The 16,621-nt window shown below is 35.9% G+C and overlaps 1 protein-coding gene across 11 annotated transcripts in view; it reads right to left on the bottom strand.

Moving 5' to 3' along the window:
* The window catches only part of LOC126811640 (protein phosphatase 1 regulatory subunit 12C), a 90,679-nt gene that overhangs the window by 11,332 nt on the left and 62,726 nt on the right, over window positions 1–16,621 (bottom strand). For all 11 annotated transcript variants that reach the window (XM_056098467.1, XM_056098469.1, XM_056098471.1 and 8 more), the window contains 3 exons: window positions 7,789–7,929; window positions 6,569–6,712; window positions 5,786–5,836 (listed from right to left, as the gene is read on the bottom strand). In XM_056098467.1, the coding sequence (XP_055954442.1) occupies window positions 5,786–5,836; window positions 6,569–6,712; window positions 7,789–7,929 (336 nt within the window). The remainder of the gene's footprint in view (window positions 1–5,785; window positions 5,837–6,568; window positions 6,713–7,788; window positions 7,930–16,621) is intronic.

The following is a 16,621-nucleotide window of genomic DNA, read 5'->3' as shown; positions in this document are numbered from 1 at the left end:
GTCATTAAACATTTCACAACAAGCCGAAGTCCATCTACCCAGAACTTTCAACACTGAACTCTGACATCTTCTCATTTGACACTCACCCTATGTATTGTACCCTTCGACATATGTCTTGTGTATCGTAACACAGAACAAGTAATGGAATTAGCCAGTATGCAAATTAGTTCACACGGAATCTATTTTTAATCACGCGAGATCTAAGCTGTATGACTGTCTCTTTTTGGTGCTGTCATCTTTTGCATTATAATGCTATCCTGTTTATAAATTATATAATACCCATCCATGGGCCATTGTTCATTCTTCTCCTTTTATTTGTTGAGCTATTATATTTTGTATTATGTATACTTATCATGAAGGGCAGGATGGTTGTTGTGGCAACTTTTTATGTCCACATTGCTCATGAACTGTCGCACACGTTCACACAAAACCCTGGCGACTTCAGAGTAAAATTATTCGTAGGAAAGTCTATGAATTCTACGAACAATTTCTTGTGTTAGATGTGGAAGCCGAGCTATTTTACTTTTCGTTCTTTATATAGAAAAAAAATCATGAAATCAACACCCGGTTGCAGGTCTCATGCCGGGGGAAATTCCCTGCTTGAAAATTATGTTTTCTTCACGCGAGATGTCACGTGATTAAAAAATTTGCATACTGGCTAATTTCATGTCGTGAGTTCTGTGTTACGATGTAAATGTGAAAGGTTGAACGGTACAATACATAGTGCGCGTGTCATATGAGAAGATGTGAGAGTTCAGTGTTTAAAGATCTGGGTAGATGGAGTTAGGCGTGTTGTGGAAATTTTGAAATGTCTAATGTGAAATGTTTAATGACAAAACGTAGATGTCAATTTACACGATGTATTTGTCAGTATTACAATATTTTGTTAAATTTGACGTCCTTCAATTTACACATTACATTCAAGATTTGCAACATTGGACATGTAATAGCACTAACAACATAGCACTGACTTTTGACTCAAATCCCCCGTCATAGACAAGTAGCCTAGGTCAATAATTCTTCAGTTTTAGAGGATTTGTGTAAGGTTTTGAGAATATCTGCTAAGATTAATATTTTTTAAGAAAAAAAAAACAGGGCAGTTACCCAGAGAAAAAAGATGAAACAAGATATTAGAATTAACTGATTAATACATGTAAATATTAGGCCATATCAATTAGCATTTTTGTTCTTCCAGAAGACTAATTAAAAATATTCCTTCTCATTTCATCAGGACAAATCTACTTTAAAGAGAGAGAGAGAAATGGGGTTTAACGTCCACTTGACACAAACTAGGTCATTTCGGGACTAACATATGGGTCAATTTTATTTCAATAATTCGCTTGCACGTAGCGCGTAGGGGTCTTTAGGAAACCGGGGGACATGGAGAAAACCAACGAGGATGGACAGGCGACCCTACTCCATGTCACGTACAACAGGGGATTCGAAACCACACCAGTTGACTCAATGACAGACCTTATGATACAGCGTGCACGTGCTAACCATTCGGCCATCCAACCCCCCAATCTACTTTAAAACTAAAGATAGGTTGCCAAGCAAGGAAAAACATACGCCCACTGCAACTGCTTAATTGTCAGGGCAGTCGACGACGGTTGTCGAATATTTCTTATTTCTTTTTTTTATAGGTTATGGGAGCATTTACTAGACACTGATATCAATTTAATCCGATTGGATGATAATTTTTGTCGTTTGAGCATTCACAAGGTTCAAAAATTGAAACAAGGGCTTCAACTCTAAAAGTAATGGAAGGAAATTGTTTAAAATCTATAGGCTTCTTCAATTTACTGATTTAGTTTAATACAGATCGGATGATAAATTTTATCTTTCGAGTGTTCTCAAGGTTATACAAAGTTAAACAAGGGTAATAACTCTATAACAATTGGCTTTTTCATCTTCCCAATGTAAACGACATATTTATATTTCAAAACGATCAGATGATAAAATAATGTTGACTATAGCGTGTTCACAAGAAATTGTGGAAGACAAATGGACGAAGTCTACGACAATATACTACACTTTTATGTGTGTGTAAAAAGAGTACTTGGATGTCACTTTTAAAAAGTTTTCCATTAAAAATTTTGAAATTTTAAAAAAGATATTGTTGACAGAACTCAAGAGACTATTGATTGATAGATTATTGATCAGGAGACTATTGATAGATAGATTATTGATCGACAGACTATTGATTATTGATCGATAAATAGACTATTGATTCTGGAGAAGTAAAAATCCTATTGATTTGGCCTTAGAGAGAGATTATTAGTCTAGAGAATTTTGGCAAGCAGAATTTGTCCCACCCATATCATGTATCCGTATCGTCACAAGATGTTGTGTCAATGAAGTTTTAGAGTTTTGGCAGACTTTCGTGCTGCATACATATAAGTTCCGATTTTCACCATTGGGGTGCTTTTTTTCAATGATTAAATTGCAGTCTTTATCATGTTTAAAACCATATCAAATATACACCTTCGTGTTCCAGAATACACATAGGTTCATAAAAAAAATGCTATAACACAACATTTCAGCATCGAAAAGTAGGAAAAATGACGTCACACGAAAAATTGATACGGACACGCGATACTGACCAGGAATTTCTGCTTGCCAAAAATGTCTATTATTAGAGAGAAAGGGAGTGTTATATATTTATACAAGACAAACTGGACGAGACAGGGAATGAGGGAGTGCTACCATGCCATGGTAACCAGACCAAACGGGTTTCCATGCTCCAACAAAACTGTTTCAATCATTTTAAAGACCTTTTCCATAATTTGGTATAAGGGGTTTGAGTCAAGGCTTTTGGTGCAGAGGTCATAGGTCAAGTTTTATTTGAAGGGTCATAGGTCACATTCCCAGTACTGGTAAAGCAGTAAATTTTTGAATAAGTTTACAATGTGAATGATGTCATATATAGAATGATTGGATTAATTCTACGTCAAAAACACAATTCTACATAGAAAATTTACAGCTTCAAATTTATCAAACGAAACTGGGTATGTACTTTTAAATATCAAACCTTAAAGGGGCATAAGATTAAGATTTAGATAAAGAGCTGGACGTTCTTGTCATAATGGTTATATGAAAGATACACTATGTAAGATTTAGACATGGACGTTCTCGTCATAATAGTTATAGTAAAGATGCATTATGTAAGATTTAGCTGAACAGCTGACAGTTCTCGCTATAATATTTAAACAATAGATATTGAAAAGGGAAAATGTTGAAAATTTCAGTCAAATTACTTCATTGTGAGGTGAGTTATGGCCATTTGAAGAACAGTGTAGTCTTGATTGTCATTGCTACTGTTGTTAAGATAATAAACAAATTCTTGATTATCCATTTTTAAATTAAACTGTCAATCGTATTTGAATCTATTGAAAAACTTGAGTATCCAATAGCATCGAGAGTTGATTATGGTCTGGATTATTTAATTAATGTCTAATCAATAATTTATATAGCATTTAAGACCCGAAGAAAAGATCTGTAATAGGCAGATTTAGCTCTTGAATAATGCCTGTTTGAGGTAAATGAGGGAGGGAGTCCATAAGGTGGAAGTTTTGTAAATTTGGATGGGATGGAACCCATAACATGAAAATGTTGTGAACTAGGGCGGAAGGGAATGAAATGGGGGTTTAACAACTGTTTAACATATATAATAATACAGGCCATTTGGATATCAGCATGGTAAGTTTCATTTTAATGTTTATGTGGGGTGAGGGAGAGAAATGGGGTTTAACCTCCACTCGACACAAACTAGGTTATTTCGGGACTAACATATGGTTCAATTTTATTTAAATAATTCCCTTGCGCGTGGGGGTCATTAGCAGTGGGAGGAAACTGGAGGACCCGGAGAAAACCCATGATGTTGGACTGGTGACCTTACTCCTTGTCACGTACAATCAAGGAATCGAAACCAAACACTAACAATTTGGCAATCCACCACCCGCTATGTATGGTATGTGAGGGGGACAATTTTGCTCAGGCAGCGGGGTTTCTGCCGAATCTTCTACCAAAGCTCTATTTACACATCTAAACAAATTCCTATTTTTCTAGATAACTGTGAATAATTCTGATAAATTATACTACAACACTTCTGATTGGACGACGCCATTAAATTAAATATGTCCTATTTAAGCTTATCGCACTACAAGTTCATAAATATACTAAAACACTTCTGATTGGACGATGACAAATAACAAAAAATATATATATTACTTGGGACAAATAAAAGATAAGCGAATTTGTACAAAAAGAAATAATATGAAAAATATTTGTATATTTTATAGAAAGCTCACCTGCAACAGGTAAAGGGTGAAACTTAATAAAATAAAAGTAGTTCCAAATTACCCAAAGATTTTAAAATATTAGGGTCCTGAATCCCGTTAATAAAGGGCTCATACTTTGTCTGTTTAAATCGTCATCAATTTTTGTGTAGTCACATGACTTAGTCATTAATTTTTGTGTAGTCACATGACTTAAATGGTCATTAATTTCGATGTAGTCACATGACTTAAATGGTCATTAATATTTGTTTACTCACATGACTACCTTATCTTTGGACAACAATTTGTCCTTGGGAAATTTTTAATGTTGGAAAATATTATTTTATAGATCAGGAAATAAAATCACATAAATATTTAGAAACAGTCTTGATAACGTTTTTTTTTGGTCTATCCGTTTCCATGGCATTAATCAGACAAAGTTCAAGGCCATAAAAAATATTAGGTTAAGTTCTGCACCTCTGCATAATTGGATCATGGAAAAGGTCTTATAAAATGGCCGTGAGCATGTTACCTATTTCGATAGTTTGGACACCACCCGTGTTAGAGCACGGTTCTCCTCTCTAAGTTTGGCATTATCTGCCTTTAATTTCTCCAATAGCTGGAAGACAGAGACTACATCTCAGAACAAAAAGCCTAGGTATTTTAGGAAAATTGTTTAAAGCTTTGCTGGAAGACAGAGACTACATTAAGAAGCACCCACCCTCTCTTGTACTGTTATCTTACTGATTTGCCTGGTCCCTGCAAAGTTCAACTGGGCTTTCCAGAAAAACATGGCCTTTTGGGCATGGGGAATGGTCATACACCATTTAATGAACAAATATGGAAATTTTGGATGACATCTCCATCTGCTCTTAATTGAAATCAATCTGTCAAGGTTTCTTTTACATGCGCGGCAATTAACACTGAATCTAGTTTTTTATCCCATCTGCACAACTAGACACTGTGTATTCTGTGCCAGGCCCTTCATCCTGCATCATTGACAAGGGACACCTGCTGGAAAATGACCTTCAAGGGTTTTATTACAAGCGCACCATTACACCGAATCTCGATTTTTGTCCTATCCAAACAACTAGACACTGTGTGTTCCGTGCCAGGCCCTCCGTCCCGTATCACTGACAAGGGACACATGCTGGAAAATATCAATGAATTTTAACAATTTGCCAACAATGGTTTGAAACTAAACATTAAATACAGACACTGCCACTAAAACATCACAACTAAACGATACCCAAAGTTGTAGCGTAAGGATGTAGTGTAAGGATGGGAAATGCTTGTAAACATTAAATACAGAAACTGCCACTAAAACTACACAATACCTAACTGTAGCGTAATGATGGGAAACGCTTGTCAAATAAACCCAACCAATGGAATTGAAAGCATGGTAAGAAACTGGAATCATCCGAAAGGAAGTAAAATGGACTCCAAATGCAGGGACCCTTAGGTAATGAAAAGCGACACATGTAAGAAAATTTGTTTGTGATGCATACCTTAAGTTCTTCCTCCATTTCAGATAACTTTCTTTCTAAAGCTCGTTTTTCCTGAAATTATAAAATAAAAACACATTAAATATGAAATGGGGTTTAACGTCCTACTATTCTGCTCCTTCTGGGCTAATGAAGACGGGCATACTCCATACAGTGTGATATGAGGGAAATTTTGCCCGGTATGCAGCAAGACGGCCTATTCTTGTATCGAATTCCAAATGTCAAGGAATCTTTTACGTGCATGCCACTGTGTACATGGTACCCCTGTTTTTCATTCCATTCGAACAACTATATGTTGGTCCCTTGCCAGACCCTCTGCCTTGCACCATTGATAAAGCTTAACGTCGGACAATCCCGAGAAACCTTCTCAGCGAACTATGGGAGCAAACACAGGATCTCCAGATTACCGAGCTAACATCTTTTTCACTGAGCGACCATGACTCCCTACCCATTAGAGAGAGAGAGAGAGAGAAATGGGGTTTAAATATACGACACAAACTAGGTAATTTCAGGACTGACACATGGTTCAATTTTATTTCAATAATTCGTTTGCGTCTAGGGGTCTTTAGCAGTAGGAGGAAACTGGAGGACCCGGAGAAAACTCACGAGGTTCGACAGGTGACCCTACTCCTTGTTGCGTACAACTGGGGAATCAAAACTACGCCAGTTGACTCAATGACAGACCTTACGATTCAACGCGCACACGGTAACTATTCGGCCATCCAACCCCCTTACTCATTACAGAGTAACAGGAACTCTGTTTTACGTTTAATATATTTGACTTACCCGTTTGTCGTTGGTAACTTCCGTTCGATCATTATTTTTTCTCATGACCCGATCTAATTCTTTCTTAGCATCTCTTAATTCTTGTTTACACTGCTCTAATTCCTTTCGTAATTTTTCATTACTGGATTTCTCTTCTTCATATAACTAAAATAAAACATGGGGGATTTCATTACTGGATTTCTTTTCTTTTCATATAATAACTAAGATAGGTTGCAAGGCAATAAAAAACCAACAGCAGCTAAATCGTCTTAGTGGTCGACAAGGGTTGTCGCATATTTATTCTTTTGTAGGCAATGGGGGGCACTTACTAGACAATTTCAAACAGATCAGATTATAATTGCCGTCGTTTGAGGGTTCACAAGGTTCTACAAATGGAAACATGGGCCTTAATTCTAAAAGTAATAAACGAAAATTGCTGAAATTCAACAAATTGCTTCGTTTCACTAATTTACATATTTATTCTTTTGTAGGTAATAAGGACTTTTACAAGATAATTTCATACAGATCAGATTAAAATTTTCATTGTTTGAGGGTTTACAAGGTTCTGCAAAATGAAACAAGGGACTTAACTCTGTAAGTCATTAACAGAAATTGTTGAAATTGAATAGGCTTCTTTGTTTCGCTAATCTAAATGATGGATATAAATTTCATACAGATCAAATGACAACTTTTGTCGTTTGAGTGTTCAAAAGGTCTAACAAAGTGAAACAAGGGCCATAACTCTAGACATAAAAAATGGAAATTCAAAAGGCTTCATTGTTTCACGAATTTAAATGACACATATAAATTTCATACAGATCGGATAATAACTTTTGTCGCTAAAGCGTTCACAAGGTGCAACAAAGTGAAATAAGGGCCATATCTCACTAATGTTAACAACATATTTCAATTTCAAAACAATCAGATGGTAAGTGTTGTCTGTAGAGATAGATGTGGTTTAACGTCCACTCAACACAAACTAGGTCATTTCGGGACTAATATGGTTCAATTCTATTTAAATAATTCACTTGCACAGAGGGAGTCTTTAACAGTGGGAGGAAACCGGAGGACCAGGAGAAAACCCACCTGGTTGGACAGGTGACCCCACTCCTTGTCAAATACAAGTGGGGAAATGAAACGACACTTGACTCAATAACAGACCTTAAAATCTAAAGCACACAAATTAAACCATTCGACCACCAATCCCTGAAATACATGTATAAAGACATATAAAGACATACCTTTTTATAATCTGAATCTAATGAGGTTGTGGAGCGTGAATATTCATTATAAGAGCTAGCAGGTCGTGATGAATATCGTCCACTATCAGACGTACCATAACTCGACGTTCCACTACCTGAATACGGTCTTGATGACAAATTCTAAAATATACAAAATAAACACGTCATTAATTTAAATTAATAATAAGAGTTCTTATAAAGTGCTAGACCCCAAACAGTATTGTGTGCTCAAAGCATTGACACAATTTACAAGGAACAGTTATAAATATGAATATTGAAACAGGTAGGTTTTGAGAGATAGGTCTATCCGTAGATGAAGTGGTAGAGAGTTCTATGTATGTGCTTCATTATAGGCAAAATTGACAAGTCACCAGGCCTGAAGAGCTAAGTTCCCACATTGTTCTTCCTGCTCACAACAGAATTAGTAGTGCCACACTGACAGGGCGATAGTTTTAATCCACAATATTTCAGAGAATAAACCTCCACCTTCAACTTAAATGTTATAGTATAATTTTATAATCTGACCTTTTCTTTTTAATATGATTTAAACTCATCTATTATTGTGCCAGTTCGTCATTATGGCCATTTATCTTTTAATTTTTAGGGTCAATTGTTGGTTATTTTTTAAGCCCAAGCTATGACTATTTTGTATTCTTAGTGTTTATACATGTAGTTATATAATGTTAAATATTTGTATACATTGCTAGTCATATACCATCTTATTAGTCATTAAAGATACATTATGGGAGATTAGATAAAGAGCTGGCAGTTCTCACTATAATAGTTGAAAACTAGATAATGTAAATAGAATACGCTGCAAATTTTAGTCAAATTGTTCCACTCTGAACCGGGATATTAGTGATTGAATTTTAGGCCTAGCCTCGATCATCATTACTAAAGTCGATACGACAGTTATAACTTTATCCTGACCCCAGTTTCACATAACATTCTCCTTACATGTTTGCCTTAAATGTATTTTAACTAAAATATAGCCCTTTATAAAACTTTTGTTGTTTTAATGTATTAAATACATCAATAAGAAACTATGTGCAAAGTTTTGTGTTTCTGGATCAAAGATATTTCTCATAAATAATGACTGAAAGTTGAGTAAAGTCTTAAGTCTGAGAATGCCATGCAAAATAGGCCCACATTTTACAAGAGATGGACAGAGAACAGGCTAAAAAAAAGTGATTTATCGTACAATCTGGGACCATAATCCAGGATGTTATGGTCCAACATGCATCAATATTGAAATGAATCGAGATCTTTGGGATATAAACATATATTTTAAGTTTCATGAAAATCGGATAAAAACCGAGGAAGGACTTGACTCAATGACAGACCCCCCCCCCCCACCGCACTTCCAACATCAAATGAGCTTTACTTATACTTGTCCCCACCCCCAAACATCAAATGAGTTTTACCTATATTCTGATAAAAGTATAAGAAGTAGGTGAGAATGTTTAATGAAGTCAGTTTAATAGAGTAGACTTTTCTCACAGTCTGTAGAATTGTTACTATAAATAGTTCCTCATACCAGATGTAACTCTGGTTCTACTGACAGGGTCAGCTATAAATAGAACTATCAGGAATAACTCTACTAGAGGAGATTTGAAGCCAGGCTGTTTGGAATCGGTCAATACACCATACACACTGCTCATTTGTTAAATGGCTTGAGTATAAATAAACCTAGAAAACTGTTTATATATCAATTATAGAACAAAACCTAATTCTTGTTTTTATAACCAAAAACTATGTTTTATTCACTCAATTAGCAATTACATGCATGGTTGATCTGATACACTCAATTAGCAATTACCCTTCATTCGATGCAGTCAATTAGCAATTGCCCTTCATTCGATGCAGTCAATTAGCAATCGCTATTCATTCAATTAGTGAGAGAGAGAGAGAAAAATGGGGTTTAACGTCCACTCGACACAAACTAGGTCATTTCGGGACTAACATATGTTTGAATTTTATTTACATAATTCGCTTGCGCGTAGGGGTCTTTAGTAGTCGGAGGAAACCAGAGGACCCGGAGAATACAAACGAGGTTGGACAGGCGACCCTACTCCTTGCCACGTACAACCGAGGATTCATTCAATTAGTAATCATTCATTCAATACACGGGGATCACGGTGGCTAGGTGGGTAAGACGCTGGCTCTCTAGCCTGGAGGTCAGGTGTTCGATCTCTGCATTGGCCGAGAAAGTTCATCCAGATTTTCCGGCGTGGTTCCTTGTCAGTGATGCAGGACAGAGGGCCTGACAAGGACAGCTGGATGGGACGAAAAAATGAGGTTCCTTGTACACACTGGCGTGCACGTAAAAGATCCCTTGACAGTTAGAATTCGATATAAGAGTTGGCCATAGTGCCGCTGTCCAGGCAAAATTTCCCTCATAGCACACTGTATGGTGTATGCCCACCTTCATTAGCCCACTTCGGAGCAGAACAGTAGGACGTAAAACTCCATTTCATTTCATTCAATACAATCAATTAGGAATTACCCTACCCTTTATTTGAGGCAGTCAATTAGTAGTAATTGCTCTTCATTTGATGCAGTTAATGAGCAATCACCCTTCAATAGTCGCCTGACTCCTCGTCACATAAGAGTGTCGGATCAAAACCATGCCACTTGACTCAATAACAGTCCGTATGACCTAGAGCTCACGCGTTAGACCATTCCCCATCCCCCACCACCAACAATGGAGCAGTGACATTTACTAATATGATGCATGTCTTGTAGACAAAGCAAATAATTAAACATGATAAACAATACCGGCTATATATCAACCCATACAGATCTACATGTTTCCTAAATTTTCTTGGCCAACATGGGGATCGAACACCCTTGATGTCCTAGTTAGTGAACCAGTGCCTTGCTCACTGAGCCACCGCGACTCCCCAATCACACATTAATATCTTGATGCTGTTGTGATGTCATGTTGAAAATCTTGATGGTTTTGCAGATTAAATGCAGTGATCCATATTGAATGACTCCGCAGACATAACAATAATCAACCATTACATATAATACCTATCGTAAATCAAGGTATAGAGATCTACCTGTTTGATTATATATCAATCAATATATCAGGTAAGTACAGGTACAGGTTAATATTACATATCAATAATATATACAGTAGAGAGATTAAAACCATCTTATCTTGTATAGTACATGTATAAATTATCTATACACATGTAATCAAATGAAATGGGGTTTAACGACCTACTGTTCTGCTCCTACTGGGCTAATGAAGATGGGGGGGGGGGAGAGAGAGAGAGAGAGAGAGAGAGATGGGGTTTAACATCCACTCGACACAAACTAGGTCATTTCGGGACTAACAAATAATTCAATTTTATTTCAATTATTCGCTTGCGCGTAGGGGTCTTTAGCAGTGGGAGGAAACCAGAGGACCCGGAGAAAACCCACGAGGATGAACAGACGGCCCTACTCCTTGTCACGTACAACCAGGGATTTGAAACCCTGCCAGTTGACTCAATGACAGACCTTATAATACAGCGCGTGCGTGCTAACCATTCGGCCAACCAACCCCCAATGAAGACGGGCATACAGTGTGAAATGAGGGAAATTTTGCCTGACTTCCAACTGTCAGGGGTTCTTTTACGTGCAAGCCAATGTGTACACAGAACATTAATTTTTTTGACTCATCCGAACAACTATATCTTTTTTTTACATGCACCACGTTTTTTTCGGCTGAATCACAAGACACTTTTCTTGTCAGGCCGTCCATTCTGCACCACTGACAAGGGCGAAACCATGCTGCAAATTTGACCGGTCAAAACAATTAACAATACCATTTTACACCGTTTCATATATAAAAAAATACCCAAGGAAGCAAACTGCTGAATAATCTATAGACAGAACAAAACAATGAACGATATTTACCATTTTACACAATCAGGAAAACTGTTCAACAATCCATAGACATAACAAAACAACATAGACAAAATCAATAATTAACTGTGTGACAATAGAAGTGTACTGTATTAATCTAGAACCAGTAGACAAGGTGAATGTAGTTCATTATATACAGGATGTAATGACATCAAATTATATTATCTACTTTTAAAGAGACAGACTTCAGAGAGATACAGTAAAATAGGGCTTAATATCCACTTGATACAAACTAGATCATTTCGGGACTAACATATGGTTCATTTTTTTAAATTTTATTAATTCGCTTGCAAGTAATAATAATAATAATAGCGCATTCTTATATAGCTGACAATTCCATTAAAGTTAATGCTCAAGGCTCATCTAGCTCTCCACCACTTATCACACGATAAAAACACAGTTAATGTTAATAAGCAGTCGAAAAAAGATGAGTCTTTAATTGCTTCTTTAAACAGTCAAGAGATTGTGAATTCTTTATGGTCAAGGGTAATGAGAGAGCGATAGAAACGGAGTTTAACTTCTACTCGACACAAACTAGGTCATTTAAGGACTAACATATGGTCTAATTTTATTTCAATAATTCTCTTGCGTGTAAGAGTCTTTAGCAGTGGGACGAAACCGGATCAATGGTAATGAATTTGGTGTATTGTATGAGAAACACCTATGATTGAAAAACTTTAGTCTATAGTTGGGGACCACATATTCCATGTTATGATCAAAGATTTTTTGAGGAACGCAGGAAACAAGCATCGAGAACAGATAGTTCAGTGCTTCACCTTTGTAACATTTTTAACAAAAGTTTGAACTGAATTCTGCTTTAATGAATACAGGCTAACAGGACCCATCAGGGCTAACAGGACCCATCAGGACTCTTGATGGTCCTGCTCCTAGATATATTGAATAAATGGTAATATTTAATTTTGCAGTTAACAAAATGGCTGATTTGTTGTTTTAACGTTAAACATACATTATGCAAGAGCTATCTAAATTATTAATTAGACATTAATTAACTTATCCAGACCATAATCAACTCTCAATGTCATCGCTCGCCTGTGATATTTACTGGATTAGAATCCAATTGCTGCTCAACTTTCATTTATGATTAAATCATGAACTGGATAATTGAGACTGTTTTTTTATCGTGCCGACTTTAGAAATGATGATCGAGGCTAGGCCGAAATTTCAATCGCTAAATTCTCGGTTCAGAGTGGATCAATATGATTGAAATTTTCAGCAAATTCCCTTTACATTATCTAGTTTTCAACTATTATAGTGAGATCTGCCAGCTCTTTATCTAATCTCCCATAATGTATCTTTAAATAATGAGAGATGATCTTCATCCTCTTTATCTTTTATCAGGTCAAATCATTTATAGGTCACAATAATATATTCTAGTATTATTCTGATCTAACACAGATAATATAGCTCGGGAAATAAAGTGGGATGGAAATAGATTTAACTACATATATTTATAATCCATCCAGGCCATTTAAGAGAGATCCATTTGAGAAAGAGAGAGAGAGAGAGAGAGAATGGGGTTTAACATTCACTCGACACAAACTAGGTCAATTCGGGACTAATACATGGTTCTATTTTTTGTTTCAATAATTCTCCTAGCGCGTAGGGGTCTTTAGCAAAGGGAGGAAACCGGAGGACCCGGAGAAAACCCACGAAAAAGTTGGACAGGCGATAGGCATATGTGACATGCAGTATGTAGTGAGCTATTCGAGGAAAATTACAGCTTGTATCATTTTAACACAAATAATATACATATAGGTAGGGAAATAAAATGGGATGAAATTGGGTTGAATTAAAGTGAAATCAGTCACATCGTACGGATCGTTAAAATAGCCGGAGTACACAGTATAACGGAATACTCAATACCGGAAGTATTAATGTACCTTCGAACACCAGAAGTATAAACTTCTTTAACTGTATATCGATGTTGTATTTGGTGGCAAATATTTAATATTTACTTTGCTATAGTGAGAGAGAGAAAAATGGGATTTAATGTCCACTCGACACAAACTAGGCAAATTTTGGACTAACATAAGGTTTAATTTTATTTCATTAATTCACTTGCACGTAGGGGTCTTTAGCAGTGGAAGGAAACCAGAGGACCTGGAGAAAACCCACGCGTCTGGACAGGAGACCCTACTCCTTGTAACGTACAACTGGGGAATCGAAACCACACCAGTTGACTCAATGACGGGCCTTATTGTTTCCTTCGCCCACATATTAAACCACTAGCCCCCCCCCCCGGACTCAAGAACAGACCTTATGATCTAAAGAGCATGTGTCAGTACTCAGCTACCCAAACCCCTTTTGTTAAAACTTAAAGATACATTATGTAAGATTTAGATAAAGAACTAGCCATTCTTGCTATAATAGTTCGAAAGTAGATGATGTAAAATGAATAATTTGAAAATTTCATTCAAATTACTCTATTGCAAGCGAAGATATTAGCCTTTGAAGGTTTGACAGACGTGTGCAATAAGTTTAACCACCGTACTGGTTGATCGAAGCTAAGTCTCGATCCTCCATATTTGATTAAATCAAAGTATCGCTGAACCATTCTAATCTATTTAATATCGGAGAAATCTGATGCCATCGAGAGTTGATTAAGGCCTGGATCAGTTAATTAATGTCTAATTAATACTTTAGAAAACATTTCAGGCCTAAAGAAAAACCTGCAATAGGCAGATTTAGCTCTTGCATAATGTATGTTTAAGTTATAAAGTAAGAAAAAAACTTAAACCTGAATTTCAATTAATTAGTTTTTTGGGAATAACACAGCGTGACGTCAATCTGTAGAAAGTTGGTATTTGAATCAGACTTGGGTAATTTCACACCTACTTTATTTATTTATTACATCAACACTGAATCATCATCAACACTGTAAATATACTTCTGTACGTAAAATCTATAAATATATATCTATACTTTGTTTTATTTACAGTATCCACCCTGTCTTAAAGTAACCATGCATCGTTTATGTTTTTCGCTAAAATATCAAATTTCTCAACGCTTAATCCATTCTATTATGTACTCAGATTGATTAAAACACAACACAATTTATATGGAATACAGTCACTGGTTTATTACACATATACCACGACGTTTCGACAAGTAATCTCCTATCGTTATCAAGTGCAAATGATCTCTCTTTAGAGACAGAGCAAGAGAGAAATGGGGTTTAACATCCACTCGACACAAACTAGGTCATTTCGGGACTAACATATGGTTTAATTCTATTTCAATAATTTGCTTGCGTGTAGGGGTCTTTAGCAGTGAGAGGAAACCGGAAAACACAGGGAAAACCCACGATGGTTGGACAAGCGACCCTTGTCACATACAACCGGGGAATCAAAACCACGCCAGTTAACTCAATGACAGACTTTACGATATAACCTGCACATGCTAACCATTCGGCCACCCACCCCCCAAATCAGATTAAAAAAGGGCCTATGATTTGTTTGCCTGCAACAAAATGACATAAACAGCATAGATTGAAGAAATTTCAATTAAACATCAGAATTTTTTTTTTCACAATATTGTAGTGATTCCTATTGTGTAAGACTCAAGAGGAGTTGGATGGCCGAATGGTTAGCACATATGCGTTGAATCATAAGGTCTGACATGGAGTAGGGTCGCCTGTCCAACCAAGTAGGTTTTCCAAGGGTCCTAAGGTTACCTCTCACTGCTAAAGACCCCTACGTGCAAGCAAATTATTGAAATAAAATTGAATATCTTAGTCCCGAAATGACCTAGTTTGTGTCGAGTGGATGTTAAACCCCATTTCTCTCTCCCCCTATTGCGTAAAATGCCATATCGATACTTTAATACTGTGGTTTATTTAGAGTAGGGTATCATGACGCATCAATAGTTAAAATAATATGGTTGGTTTATTTAGAGTATGGCATCCACCCTGCTGTAATATAATAAGTACCAGTATTCTAATCAAGACATCTATTTCTAGATGATAATGATACACTTAGTCAGTTTATAAAATCATTCAACATTCCAATACCTTGGACGTCATTCGGCAGGTAGGATTTCAAACTTTCTTATACGGCTCGTTCTAATTCCTTTTACTTCTTTAAAAGACTAAATAAACATTGTCAAATTTATTAAATATGAAAATGGAAGCGGATTAAAAAATTCTCAACGTTTAATCGTTGATGCAGGAATTAAAATGTTAGTCAACTAGCTTAGAGTCTATTCTCAAGCAGAGCTAATTGTAGACAGACAACGTAAGTTTAGTACTTAACAGACATAACTGTAAAATTTAAATACTATTTGTAACTATGGTAACATAACCCTAGAATTTAAATCCTATTTGTAACTATGGTAACATAACCCTAGAATTTAAATGCTATTTGTAACTACAGTAACATAACCCAAGAATTTAGATACTACTTGTAACATAACCCTAGCATTTAAATCCTATTCGTAACTATGGTAACATAACCCAAGAATTTAAATACTATTCGTAACTATGGTAACATAACCCAAGAATTTAAATACTATTTGTAACTATGGTGACATAACCTTAGAATTTAAATACTATTTGTAACTATGGTGACATAACCTTAGAATTTAAATACTATTTGTAATTATGGTAACATAACCCTAGTATTTAAATCCTATTTGTAACTATGGTGACATAACCTTAGAATTTAAATACTATTTGTAACTATGGTAACATAACCCTAGAATTTAAATCCTATTTGTAACTATGGTAACATAACCCTAGAATTTAAGTACTATTTGTAACCATGGTATTGGTAACATAACCCTAGAATTTAAACTATGAGTTTAAAATAACCGTACAATTTCAAGATACATTATGGGAGATTAGATAAAGAGCTGGTAGTTCTCACTATAATAGTTAAAAACTAGATAATGTAAAGGG

This window comes from Patella vulgata, chromosome 2, assembly GCF_932274485.2.
Source record: "Patella vulgata chromosome 2, xgPatVulg1.2, whole genome shotgun sequence".
Classification (NCBI taxonomy): domain Eukaryota; kingdom Metazoa; phylum Mollusca; class Gastropoda; family Patellidae; genus Patella; species Patella vulgata.
The sequence above is the reverse complement of the archived record's forward strand: the minus strand, read 5'-3'. Positions and strand labels throughout refer to the sequence as shown.